Below are 14,015 nucleotides of genomic sequence, written 5' to 3'. Positions count from 1 at the left end.
GCATGATTCTGTCACGTTGTACACACAAACTAGTTCACAATGTTATAATTTGGAAATGCAGATTGTTTCTTGTTTGTCTATACTGCATTATTGCTGCAATGCAAAATCATAAGGTGTGCTCTAATATTGTAATTATTCTCAGTAATAGCAGTTAGAAAGTTTCACAGTAACCCTTATGTTACTACATCTAATTATATCTAATTAATTAACTATATCTAATTTAGCAGATTTCATTTTTTCATTATATTTCTGAATATCCAGAAGTATTCAAAAGTTTGAACCTGCCATTATAAAACTGTACTTCTCTTGTATCGTCTTTTTCAGAACCTGGCAAAGGAAAGTCAGAAAGGCTTTTCTGATTCAAATGGTCTTACCATCAAACATAAAACATACCATTTCCCAGAAAAAGCCTTATTAAAGGTTTGTGATTAAATAGAACGCTTCTGATGTACTAATTAATTTTTATGTGTATATTTAATTTTTGATGATATTTTTTATTTTAATTTTGTTGATATGCTTATGTGATGGAAACAAAGCATCCTGACTACATTGTTCTAGCTGCTTCAGTTTGAGTCAGGTGCAACCTCTGAAGGATGGAGGTATTCTTTTTCTTCCGTGTCAGGTGAGCATGTATTGCACGCCCCATTCTGACATCCAGAAGCTTCTACAAACTAAGGAGGAACAAGAAATCAGGAAATTTGTCAGGGAGATGGAGACTGGAACTCTTGAGAGAAGTAAAGGAGTTTGTTTACAATGGGTGGGAGCTCTTAATCCAAGCCCAGAAGATGATAAAAAGCAGTTTATTTTCTCAAAGATAAGACTGTATGGAGATTATGCAGCTCCGTAAGACTGTGTAAGTCTTGAAAGCAAGATTAGAGGAGTAGAATCTACTGCAAGGGCACAGCTAATAGGGAGAGATTTCTTTGAAAACATTCTAAACCAGTTTGTTTAAATTTGTTTGTTTGTTGAAAAGGTTGCTTTGTTCATTATTTTTGTGCCTTTACAAAATGTAGCTTGTTAATATACTAACTTCTAGAAAAGGAGGTAGTTCTGTCCAGATAAAAATGAGTCTTTATACTGGTAACAGTGTATATAATCAGTAGTACTTAATCTGTGGCAATATTTAAGAAAAACATCAAAACTATTAAATATTAGATGTAAGGCCTTCAGTTTTAGAGGACAGTTTGGCTACGTTACAGATTTGTTACTGCAAGTAATTGCAGTTGGGTGATATACTGTAAGTGCAGGTAAAATGTTTTTTTTCTGTAGCTTATGTAGAAGCTTTTATTTGTCCTATCATGTCTCTCTGCTAATTTAACACTGAGAAAACATTTAAGTGGTATTTCAGTAAGACAGAATGTGTTTTTCTTTTATATATTGTGGACTGTGGCCTATAGTAAACTCAGAATTTGGTTTTTGTCCAACAAAGCTTAAAACTCAAAAACAGATACTTAATTTTCATCATGTGCCTAAGGCCACTGAAGTCACAGGAAACTTGAATCTGTAAGCCTTTCCTAAATCGTGTACGTAGTTCTAGTGCTGTCATGCACATACAACACAGGGGGAGACCTTAGTCACCACAAAACAAGATACTTTAAGTCTTATTGATGTCATCTGTATGATTTCCACTGTTGGTGCATATGGTTTTCATGAACGTGAGATTGGTTTATTTTGGCCAAGTCCATCAATGGAGTCCATCTGTGCTATTTTCTTACTACTGGCTCATTCAGTAACTAGTGAATTTCTGCTGTCAAATGCATCAGCCACGGGCCCCATCCAGCGGCAGTGATATGTCTCCTAAAGAACTTGGGAATCATAATACTCATACCTCTAATTTCTCAGACACTGATGCGTGTTAATGAAGACTCTCTAATCTGAACTCCTCTTCCAAAACAAAGCACTCGAAAGGAAATGTTTCCTCCCATAGAAGTGTAAACTCCAATAACACAGAGGGAGAGATTAATTTTTGGTATGAGAAGTAAAATGAACAAAATTTGGTCTACAGGGCCACATCATAAGTTTCCGTTTCCTAGTAAGATAATGTGATATATGATAATAATAAGATTATATGCCAAAATGATTATATATACTACCACAACAGATAATAAAGATAATATTATATAAGATAATATAGATAATAGATAAAAAGATAATAGATAAAAAGGTAATATTATATGAGACATTATATATTACATGTGTCTACACCTATCAGACTTTTCATAACTGTGAATAAGTAATTCACAGTTATTATCAAGTTCTCAGAAAGACTGAGGTCTGCAATAGCATTTTTTCTTATTAAAAAAATTCGGTGGTAATGTAATCTTTCTGTTAGTTCCATAATGAACAATAACAACAGTAGCCCTCCTTATTTTCCAGTCTGGGAGGGAGTTGCTTCTTTCTTCTTAATCCTAAGCCCTGTTTTTTCAACATCCAAATCATGAGGTCAAAGTGTGTTATTCTTGTACCTCTTCTGTTTTGACTTAGAGGCACTTATCTCAAAGCAAAATTGACAGCAGTTACTTATGGCTTAAAGTTATTTACAGCTATACTGGACAGTGTATGTAAATCTCTGTCACAAAATGTGGGATTCAGCTTGTAGGCTGAGACCTCAAAAGACAAAATTCTATCAATAAGCTGAGAACTAGTCAGCTGAGCAAGTACAGCCGTTGGTGTGACCTGCAAATAAGCAGCGTGGTGTAGTGGTTTTAATCTGCCAACTGCATCTCGCTTGAGAAGTAAAATGATTGTTATTAACAGCTCAAACAAGAAAGAATAGCTATTTATCATACACTGCCTGTAGTTCTTTGGAGAGGATAATGTTGATGGTGCATTCTTTTTCTTAGTTTGCTGGGATTCTCAGTACTTGAGGGCAGGGTGGAGGAGTGGTGAAGACTCAGTCATATGTGGGTGCTGCTGCTGCAGAGAATTAGATCACACATAATTAATATCTTTGCACACAAAAGCCAGAATCCACATACAAAATTTCTAAGAGGGACAACTACTGTGTGGTATGCAGGCATTCTTTTTGATTAATGCTACAGAGCAGCTGTAAAAATACAAAAAATAAGATTTATCTTCTGTTTACATATAAAATTAATTTTATAGCCATTATAAATCAAAAATACTGTCAAGTGTTACCTCAGTGGCTTAGCAGAAAACATTAATGTTTTCCACTTCTCATGCAATTCCAACTCTGAGGTCTGGATCTGAAAAGCAAGGTAGTTTGCCAGCCTAGACATTGGTCCCAACATAGAGAATGATTTTATGTGCATTTGTGAGGAGAATCGAGTAGAAGATGAGAACAATACTGATTTTTAATAGGAAAACAAGGTGTAAGAAAAGTTGAATAATTTACACAGTTTTAACCCATATTCCCATGACCCATATATGAAGGTGTAACTGTAGAAAGAAGAATTATTTTTGTAATTATTTAAATAGTGTTTGCATATCTAAAATCCAAAAGAGATACTTATTAAAATTGTATAATAAAATAAAATCATAGAATCATAGAATCATTTGAGCTGGAAGGGACCCTTAAAGGTCATCTAGTCCAACTCTGATGCAATAAATAGAAACATAAAGCAAAATTACTTCTATCAATTGAATTAATTAAGATCCAGCCTCTAAATTTAAAACATATCCATACAGTGATGGTTTAGTATTGCTTAACCATGGTCAATCAAGTTTTCAGTATTCAAATTCCTCAGAATGTCAGGTTTGCTGAGGATCATGGACCTGCAACTGTAGTTGAAAGGAAACTGTCTCAGCCCTTATTCTCATTCATTCATTCTTACCCCAGTACTGTTCTCCCCTTCGTGTTCATTATGGTTGTTTATATGGCTTTGTAGTGATCTGCATTGGGGAACAAGTGTGTTCAAAAAAACAGCCATTTTCTCCATCCATTGAATCAGTTGATTCAGTTCCTTAGTCCAGCTGCACAAGCACTTACTTGGTACAGGGGAAGAGATGGTGCATGAGTGGTGAGGAAATGGGTGAAGGGGTGAATCTGCATCTTACGATAGCAGCTGCAGATTTTGCTGATGGAAAAGTGTGTGTCTAACTTAAGCTTATTGGGATCCATCACTGAGACATTTCTTAGTAATGAGGCATGCTGAGCTGTAGTGGGCTGTGCTGTGATGTGTGGGAGCACAGCTGTAATACATCTTTCTGAGTGTTAACCCAAGTGAAGCTGGGACGCAGAGCAAGGGAGCCAATTCTCTCAGTTTTTGGTGTAGAGAGGGTTAAGGACTGGAATGAACAAATACAGAGATATGGAGGCATTCCAACTAGATGTGCCTAGATGTGACTTGGAAGTGTGAGGCGTTGGGTTGCACCTCTTGCAGGTTGTCTTAAAGCACATATGGAAGGACAGATGGAGACAGCTGTGTTGGAAGTATTTTTGCAAGTATATTTTGTGTGTGTGATGTGAAATAAATGGTACAAGCTATTACATAAGTGCTCTTGAAGGTGCCTGTGCCAAAAAATAATGGCTTTATTTATGTGTAAATTGTAGAGGGAACAAAAATTATTACAGAAGAACTGGGAGCTGTCCATATACACTGAGAACTGTTGCTATGGAGAAAGAATACCAAATCCTAATTTAGATGCTTCCATTTTGTATTTAAAAAAAAAAAAAGAAAATACAGCTTTCTGGTTCCAGAGAGAAGTGCAAACCTGTATTTCTGTCACCTAGTTGTTCTTTCTTCAGCTGTGTTATATTCAGTGCAGTAAATACAGAAAGAATTCTTCTGTTTGCTAGCAACAACTTCTACTTGCTACATATCTGTGACCATTTGACACGGTGGAAGGAAGGGATGCCATTCACAGGACCTCGACAGGCTAGAAAGGTGGGCCTGAGTGGATGTGATGAGTTTCAACACAGCAAAGTGCAAAGTTATGCACTTGGGCTGGGAGAATCCCAGGCATCCATACAGACTGGAAGGAGTGGTCCTTGAGAGCAGCCCTGTGGAGAAGGACCTGGGGGTCTTGATAGGTGGAAAAACTCAACATGAGCCAGCAATGTGCCCTTGCGGCTCAGAAGGCAAATGGTATCCTGGGCTCCATCAGAAAAGGGGTGGCCAGCAGGGACAGGGAGGTGATTGTCCTCTCTACTCTGCTCCTGTGAGGCCCCATTTGGAGTATTGTGTCCAGGTCTGGAGCCTGCAGAATAGGAAGGACAGGGAGCTGTTGGAGAGGGTCCAGAGGAGAGCCAGAAAGATGATCTCGAGACTGGAGCACCTCATCTATGAAGACAGGCTGAGGGAACTGGGCTTGTTCAGCCTGGAAAAAAGAAGGCTGCAGGGTGACCTCATTGCAGCCTTTCAGTACTTAAAGGGAGCCTACAGAGGGAAGGGGAATCAACTCTTTGAAAGGGTAGATAGCGGCATGACAAGGGGAAATGGTTTTAAGTTGAGGGAGGGAAGATTTATGTTGGATGTCAGGGGGAAGTTCCTTACAGAGAGAGCGGTGAGGTACTGGAACAGGCTGCCCAGACAGGTTGTGGATGCCCTGTCCCTGGAGCTATCAGAATAGCTTTTACATGTGGTGTTTTAATGTAGATGAAACGAAACAGCTGACAGTCCATGGAAAACATCAGTTTACAAACTCATATCCATCTTTCTCCATCACAGTTTTTGATTAAAGCTATCTTTTCTTATTCTTTTTTAAGGCTGTTCATAAGAGCAATTATTGACATTCTGCCCACATTTAAAGGGTGTTAAAGAGCTTAAGAATACTAAGAAGTATTTCATTTGAAATTAGCTCCTGGTTGTTTTTCATCTTTTTAGAATAGATGGATGTGTATGTATCATTTACTGAAGCTGTGCTTCCTAATGAATAGCTTTCAATACCATGTTTGTCTGTTTTTCTGACATAGATTTTCCATTATGTAAATATTGCTGATCTAGCAAGATGTGCTCAAGTTAGTCAAGCCTGGATGCTACTAACTCAGAACAGTTAGTTATGGAGTGATGTAAGTAAGATGATAATTGTCAATATTTTATTGCAATTTCATTTACTTTTTTAAAAGAATATAAAAAGGAGGCAGGTTGTTTTAAGAATGCTGAAGGCCTAGGATATAAATTTGATCCCACAATTTGACCTATTCTACTTGGCTTTATGAATAAAAATGTTGGAGCAACTGAACCAAAGTTGCTTGTGCAATGTCATTACGAAACCAGTGGAACTGAAAGGACAATTGGCCACTAATTCTTGGCTACAGTCTACTAAATTTAGACTTTTAAGTGAAGTATTTTAATCTCCATCAGTTGTCTGAACAGCTGCTTGCATTTCCTACTTTCTGCTTCAAGGCAGCTGCCTGTTATCTGTGTAAGGTGTTTTTTTTTTAATTGAACTTCTGATGTGTTTTATTTTTGTGTATATTTTGAAAAGTGCCTGTTCAAATTTGAAGCACCAACACCTAAAAGACATTGCAATGTCCAGCTTCTACGTGCATGTAGCCTTTATTTGGTCTAATCTTAAATTACTGCGATGACTTCATAATCTTAATGAAAAATATTAAAATTCCTGTTAATTTTAATGTAAGAAGAACAAAATCCTAATAAAGAAGTGGAGAAAATTTGAAATTGCTGACTTTCTGACCTGATAATGTCTTCTAAGTATTATCCACAAAAATAATGGTGATTAATTTATTGAAGTATTTGGGTAACAAGCATGTATTATAAAATACACAACAAGCAGATGCAGTGTAGTTGTAGCAGATTCTACAAAAAGGGAAGAAAGAGCTTTCCTTTTTTTTTTTTTCCTAATGTAAAAAAGAAGGCATGGAAAAGTCTCCTACCAAAAAAAGAACATTTCTTCTTAAACTTTTTTATGTTGTCTTTCCCACTATTATTTGAAATACTTAGTAGTAAAACAATTTTTTAGCATTTTTTAAAAAACTTCTTCAGCTTGAACTTTTCATAGACACTACGAAATATAATGTTTTTAGTCAAAGATCTAGTTATTCCTAGCCTGCAGCTTAAATCAACAAAGGATTCTTCTGCTAAAACTGAGATAACAGGTTGCCGCTTCTTGATACCTCAATATATCAGTAGGCCAGTAATTAGGAAAAATAATCTTAAACAGCACTAGGATTTTTTTGCATCTTAAAGACAAAAGATAAAGTAACAATTCAACTTCTTATTTTTATTATTGATTTTCATACTTATGTATATTTTGCATATGCACACATATTTAGTACTGAATTACATATGAATTGCTTAAATTTTTAGATCAATTTTTCATCAGTAAAGCATAAGATTCGGGGAAAAATAGTAGTAAATATTATTGCAGAAGAGGCATCCTTCTGTACTGTGCTTGAACCTTCGAGGTTGCTATTCTCTTCGCTGGCCAAGCTTTAAAACCATCAGTAAGTACTACACACACACACATACATATTTATTTATTTTCACTCTTTCTTTAAATTAGGTTTTCACTTTAGCTCATCCCATTTCGCAGCCTGTATTCTTTTCTAGAGGTCGAGCCATAATGAAATAATTGAGTATGGGATCTGTAAAATTAATTTAAATTTGTCTTCTCAACACAATCTGTAAGCCCAGAACTATCCAAATGGCTGAATATTGCAGAGTAGTTTCTATTACGTGTGAAATGCTGTAACATGACAAATAAGATTTAAATGCAAGTGTATGCAAATATCAGAGTGCCAGAATCCAGCTACACTGAGATAACAGAATTGCAGAATCTCAGGTTATCTGAGGATGGCAGGGAGTTGTGAGTCCATCTGGCCCAACCTCTGCCCAAGAAGGGACACCCAGAGCAGAGTGCCCAGGGCCACATTTAGCAGAGATGTTTTCAAGCTGTGTGGCCCCCAGCATGTCCTGGTGCTGGGACTGTTCCTCTCCAGGTGCAGGACTTTGCACTTCTCCTTGCTGAACTTCATGAGATTCTTGCCAGCCTCTTTCTCCAGCCTCTCAAGGCCCCTCTGGATGGCAGCACAATTCTCTGTTGTTTGCTTGGGGAGGAGTAGCTGGAAAGCTGCCTGATGGAAAGGGACCTTGGTGTACTGATGGACAGTTGGCTGAATATGAGCCAGCAGTGTGCCCAGGTGGCCAAGAAGGCCAATGGCATCCTGGCTTGTATCAGAAATGGTGTGGTGAGCAGGGCAAGGGAAGTCATCCTGCCCCTGTACTTGGCACTGGTGAGGCCTCACCTTGAGTACTGTGTTCAGTTTTGGGTGCCTCAGAACAGAAAGGACATTGAGGTGCTGGAACAGGTCCAAAGAAGGGCAACAAGGGCTTGGAGAATGTGCCCTATGAGAAAAGATTGAAGGAACTGGGGTGTTTTAGTGTGGGGAAAAGGAGGCTGAGAGGAGACCATATTGCTCTCTTTCCGGTACCTGAAAGGTGCTTACAGCGAGAGTGGGGTTGGTCTCTTCTCACGGGTGACAGGTCACAGGATAAGAGGAAATGCCTCAAGTTGCACCAGAGGAGGTTTAGGTTGGATATCAGGAAGAACTTCTTTATGGAAGGGGTTGTTAAGCACTGGAATAGGCTCCCCAGGGAGCTGGTTGAGTCACCATCCCTGGATGTGTTTAAAAACTATTTGGATGTGGTGCTCAGGGACGTGATTTAGTGGAGGGTTGATAGTTAGGGTAGTATGGTTAGGTTGTGGTTGGACTTTATGATCTTTAAGGTCTTTTCCAACCTGAGCAATTCTATGATTCTGTTTCTATGATTATTCCAAAGTTCAGATGATAGCTATGTAACAACCTAAAGTCAAGGTCAGGAGATGAAGTTCACAGAAAGTTTTGATTCCTCAAATACATTCCTTTTTTTTACCCCAAAGAAATAAGAACAGATGCATAAAGATCCGCTGAAACTGTATGGTAAGAATTCATCCTTGTGTAACTTAGAGATGATAACTGTTGGAAATCTTTTAGAGAGGTGACTGTGGAATATTTACAGTACACTATGCTTATGGCAGTTTAAGATCAAGTCAAATTTTGTCTACCCTAGATCTTCAAGTGTATTTTTCTAGACTAGAAGAAACTGAGAATCCCAGAGTTGGCCAAGATATTAATGTAGTGCTTGAACTTTTGTACAGATAATAGGTACTTGATTCTGCTGCCCAAAGAGTTCCTCTGGATGTGGAAAAATATCTTATTCCTTCCTGATAATATACATTGGAGTACCTATGACCATGTGATCAGAAGTTAATTCTCTTTGTGATAGCATTTTACAATAATTTCAGGCCAGTCATCTTTTTCCCAGGGCAGCTGATGTCTTCATTAAACAGGTAAATGGGCAGGGAAATAAAAGCCTTTATGATCAGTGTTAAAGGTTCAGTACTAGCTGTGAAAGTGTGCTTGGTTCATTAGGAGTTACCTGCATCTTAATCACTATTCAACTATTTTATCATGAATAGTGCTAAAACATCTTTATAGTGTTTCCATGGGAAAAGTAAGTCCTCTGTTGCAACTTTGTAAAACCCCAAGTGATGTTTTTGATTGCCCTTTTCTTCAGTGTTTCTCTAACAGTAGAGTATTACCAATGGACTCTTTCCTAGATTGTGCTTTAATTGAATACATATGCATTAAAAAAAAAGGAAAGGAGAATGTTTTTATTTTCCAAAAAAGTATAATTTGATGTTTTGAGACTACATTTGAGTGCATTTATTATTCTGTCAGATAATACATTATTTAAATTGTTGATTTCAGTGTGTTTTCTTTTCCTTTAGAGAGTGATTGTGTAACTGTGGATGAGAACAATTTGCTCTGTCAAGTGGTGATGGAAAAGAACAGTTGGCCAGGAATAAAAAAATATTTGATCATGGTTTTGGCTTTTAAATCAGAGGATAGAATAACATTCTCGATGATATCAGCCTACAAGTTACTTAGTAAACTAATTGATTTAATTATTATAATGAACTTTGGCAGATAATAAAGCCAGAAAGCTAAAATGAATTATACACAGCCACACTGTTTCCTTTCTGGGCACTGCACTTTGAAATGTTACATCCTTTTATGATGTTGTTTTCCTTATGCATATGAGTACAAAACTGAACCATAGTAGGGTTTATTGTATGACATTTCCTACACTCTAACATTTGCTTTCCAGAGTGTCTTCTGGAAAATGTGTCCATTAGTATCCTATAGTAATATATTCTTTTAAATTTTATGTGTCATTTCTGAATTCTCTCTGAGTAAAAAACATTGTTTCATACTTTGCCTGTATGAAGTTCTGGGAACTAATCCTTCAGTGCTTGTCATAAGAAAGACAGATCTTCAGTTAAATTTTCACGAAGAGAATAACAGAACTTCTCTTATTCTATTGCTATTTTAGGACACTGTGCTATTGTTAATAACGTGTGGGTTGATATAAATCTAGAATTTCATGGCATTAGAGTTGTTCACAAATGTATGTAATGCCAAAAAGCAATGACATGAGTAAGGAGTGGCTGTAAAGTGAGAAATATTTCTCTCTGCTAAGAGAGGGATTATAAAAGTCTGGTAGACTGACATGATCAGATTTTTGAGTTGAATACCTGATTGTGACATTAACTTTCAAAATTTGCAGGTTATATATTTCATAGAGTCATAGAATCATAGAATGATTTGAGTTGGAAGGAACTTTTAAGATCACGTAGTTCCAACCCCCTGCTGTAAGTTGGGACACCTCCATCTAAATGAAGTTGCGCACAGCCCCATCCAGCCCAGCCTTGAACAGTGTCTCACCGCCCTCACAGTAAACAATTTCTACTGTCTAGTTTAAATCTGCTCTCTTCCAGTTTAAAGCCATTTCCCCTTGTCCAGTCACTACATGCACTTATAACTGAGTTGACTGAAAAGGGAGTCACAAATAAACAAAAAAAAAAAGGATAACTTTTTCAGCATTTTTGAAATGTATTCTCAAATTCCTTCATGAGAATGAAAAGCACAGCTGCATATTCTTTGCTGTTCACAGGACTATGATCAACCAATGTTGATCATAGTCATAAAATTGAGCTGGCACTACTCTGGGCCCTATGCCATGGCTTCAGCCCAGACAGGGTTCATAGTGCACCAGTGTTTGGTTGGTACTGAGGCTCAGTCCAGGCTGCTTGGTGGGGCAGAGCTGCCATCATGATGGCTGGGACAAGGGGCAGCCACAGTGTGAGGCCTGCTGGCCATGGGTTGGATATGCCTGCTCTAAGGTGAGGTTTGAAGATAAAGGCCTGTATTAAAAACAGCTCTCCTCAAAGCTAAATCCATATGTTGCCGTAGCATTAAACTTCATCTATGCACTGCCTTTTCTATCACATGGCTTAAGTGATTCATATCTAGATAAAACGATTGAACTTAGAAACATCAGCACGTTGGTTTTATCAGCTGGAAAATCAGTATGGTGGTTGCCATAATATACAAGGATCATTATGTACTTCCATCTTTAATAGGTTCAAAATCAAATATAATGTTTATTTTCATCTACTCAATGCTGTTTATTTTAAAGTAATCGTGGTAAATCATGGTCTGCAGGGCTTTTAGAAAACAGTGAAGCTGTTTCTTGTAACTTTGAAGATACCCAGTAATTCCTTCTAAGAACTAAAGATATTTGTGTCAGTGTACTATTGCCAATTAGAGTAATAACATATTTCTTCCATTAAAAATCATTAATATTGATCATACATCCTATTCAATGCCATTCTTTTGAAGCTCTTGTAGGTGACTTAAAATTGCTGCAGAATGATTTCTCTCTTTCCTTTTAGTGATTGAATATCATATTGAAATTCTCTTCCTTTGACATTTCTTCAGCTAATAAACTGCCTTGAACTGTCTGTTCAGTTATATGCTCCAGATGTTATGATCCTTTCCATTGGAGCATCCCCCAGCTACAGTTCTGACCTCATATTTCTGAATAAATCCAAGATTACACAGATTTTGGCAATGGATTTTTATTGTTAATGCTAAAATCACAACGATGTTAGCTGCTTTTTAGGTCTGTTTGCCTTGGTAAATTTTTTGTTTGTAAATTAACTGCAATTTTTAAACATTGTTTTTATTTAAAGCAACTTTGTTATGTAGTGTATGCACATAATGCTAATCATTATTTAATGTCTACATATGAATGTTATGTGATTCCAGCCCAGACTGTCTTTGGCAAATGAATGTGTTGCTGAGCCAAAGAAAAATGAGTACATGAAATACGTGGATTATAGCTCAGCTGTTTGTGGTGTTACTCCACCCACTCAGGGATTTTAGAGAATCGTTTCACCTCCATGCATGACTGGGAATCGTGTTTAAAAACTGCCATTCATGTTCATAGTGCAGGATCTGGGATTTCCTCAGAGGAATATGAAGTGATTTATTCCCATTAGTGGTCAGAGTATTGACATATGAATTCATTTTTCTTTCACCTGGTCACAGCCAAAAGCAATGCAAAATAATCCTTTTTGTGTTTAATGTGTGCTGTGCAGAGAGGGGCCATGCTGCTTTAGAGTAGTGTAATTGTTTCATCTGGACAGCACTCCTAGTGTATACCATATTTCAAGAATACTAGCAGCACTATTGTGCAATTATTCCCTGGGTATAGACAGAGAAAGAAGGGGAGATTACCAAAATAGACTTAAAAATCCTGCAAAGGAAGAGAAAGATCCTTGGGCTGCTTTTAGATATGAAGGTGATCCTGGAGCCTTTGTAATTAAAGAGTAGGGAGATAAAGAAGTTTCAAGATTAAATTGTGACTTGTGAATGTGTTGTTTCATGAGAGTATACTTTCATTTACAGTAAATTCCAGAGAAGCTCAGAGGAATAAAAACTAGGCCTGTAACGCTGACTTGCTTATCAACTGTTGCTTGCTTGTATTTTTTTCAAATAGATTTTTGTTTCTTACTGTGGGCTGCTTCATTCTCTACTATCTTCATAGTTCCTATATATTTTTCCTGTTCATGCAGTCTCTTGTCCAAGAATTTGCTACTAGGCAATGTCCAGAGAACATATACATACTCCGCATGTGTTCTTGCTCTTCTCTAATATTTCCATTCCTCTATTCCACTGTCTATTTTGACACTTCCTCAATATGAAAATGCTAACGTATGGAAAATTGCTTTTTTTTCAGGCCCTTTTCCTCTCTCTCCCTTAGCTCTTTTTGTTTCCCCAGTGGGTTGTACTTAAAAGTGTACAAATTCTAGTTACTTGTTTGAAGCTCTAGAGGCCATCTATGGAAAATAATGGCTGTGATAGAAGTTCCGCATTCAATACTTCAGTCCATCCTTTGATCCACTCTAGGTACTTGAACGTCAGTTTGGTATAATTGCATGAGTCTTTCTTTACTATCCTCCTGGAACTTGTGGAATGACACTGATTTCACAATTACACACTGAAACTGTTATTTGCAAGATAGTTGTTGAACCCTGATCCCTTCCTGTGTGCATTAGTATGTCCTTCACTTACACACTGCATGTCTCTGAGGCATCACTAAACATCTGGTGCAGATAGATACAGACAGCATGTTCAATTGATTACTCTCTTGAATCAAGGATCAGCAGATGCAACATTTTCTGGTACCAGTGTTTGAGAACTTGTTATTTCCAGCTATTACACCACTATTTGTGGTCTTCAATCTTATTTCACTGCTTTTCCAACTGTAAACAGCCTGCTGACCAAAGATCAGAGAACTCTCACTTAGCTCTCCTCCTATACTCTTTCCCTGGATTGCCTTTCCCTCCTCTGACTTTGGCCTATCTCAAGCTTCTTTTTTTCTTTTTTCTTTTCTTTCTTTTTTTTTTTTTAGCACTGACTCTGTGCAGAAATTATCCTGACATGGTTTATAAACTCATTTTTTCCTACTCAGCTTTTCTCTCTTGGCTGTATTGCTGCTAACAGATGTTCTACTGTGGTTCCATTGTCTGTCCTTTTCAATCATTCCCAGTAGTTCAATTCTGTACTGAAAAAATCCTCCAGAATTTGAGAGGAGGAGTTTGTTAGTTAATGCTGACCATGATAGTTTTCTTTCTTTTGACACTTTCAGAAGTTTCTAGAAAATGTCCAATTCAGTGAATATTATTGGCCAAATGGGAAT

The 14,015-nt window shown here is 37.3% G+C and overlaps 1 protein-coding gene across 1 annotated transcript in view; it reads left to right on the top strand.

Moving 5' to 3' along the window:
- Window positions 1-291: 291 nt before the first annotated feature.
- FBXL13 (F-box and leucine rich repeat protein 13) overlaps window positions 292-14,015 on the top strand; it is a gene marked incomplete at its 5' end in the record, with an annotated part of 62,340 nt that continues 48,616 nt past the window's right edge. The window contains 4 exon segments of the mRNA XM_019611123.2: window positions 292-420; window positions 5,876-5,971; window positions 7,233-7,286; window positions 7,288-7,369. Of these exon segments, the coding sequence (XP_019466668.1) occupies window positions 292-420; window positions 5,876-5,971; window positions 7,233-7,286; window positions 7,288-7,369 (361 nt within the window).

Source organism: Meleagris gallopavo, chromosome 1 (assembly GCF_000146605.3).
Source record: "Meleagris gallopavo isolate NT-WF06-2002-E0010 breed Aviagen turkey brand Nicholas breeding stock chromosome 1, Turkey_5.1, whole genome shotgun sequence".
Lineage (NCBI taxonomy): Eukaryota > Metazoa > Chordata > Aves > Galliformes > Phasianidae > Meleagris > Meleagris gallopavo.
Note: the sequence above shows the minus strand (reverse complement) of the source record. Positions and strands in the feature narration are given on the sequence as shown.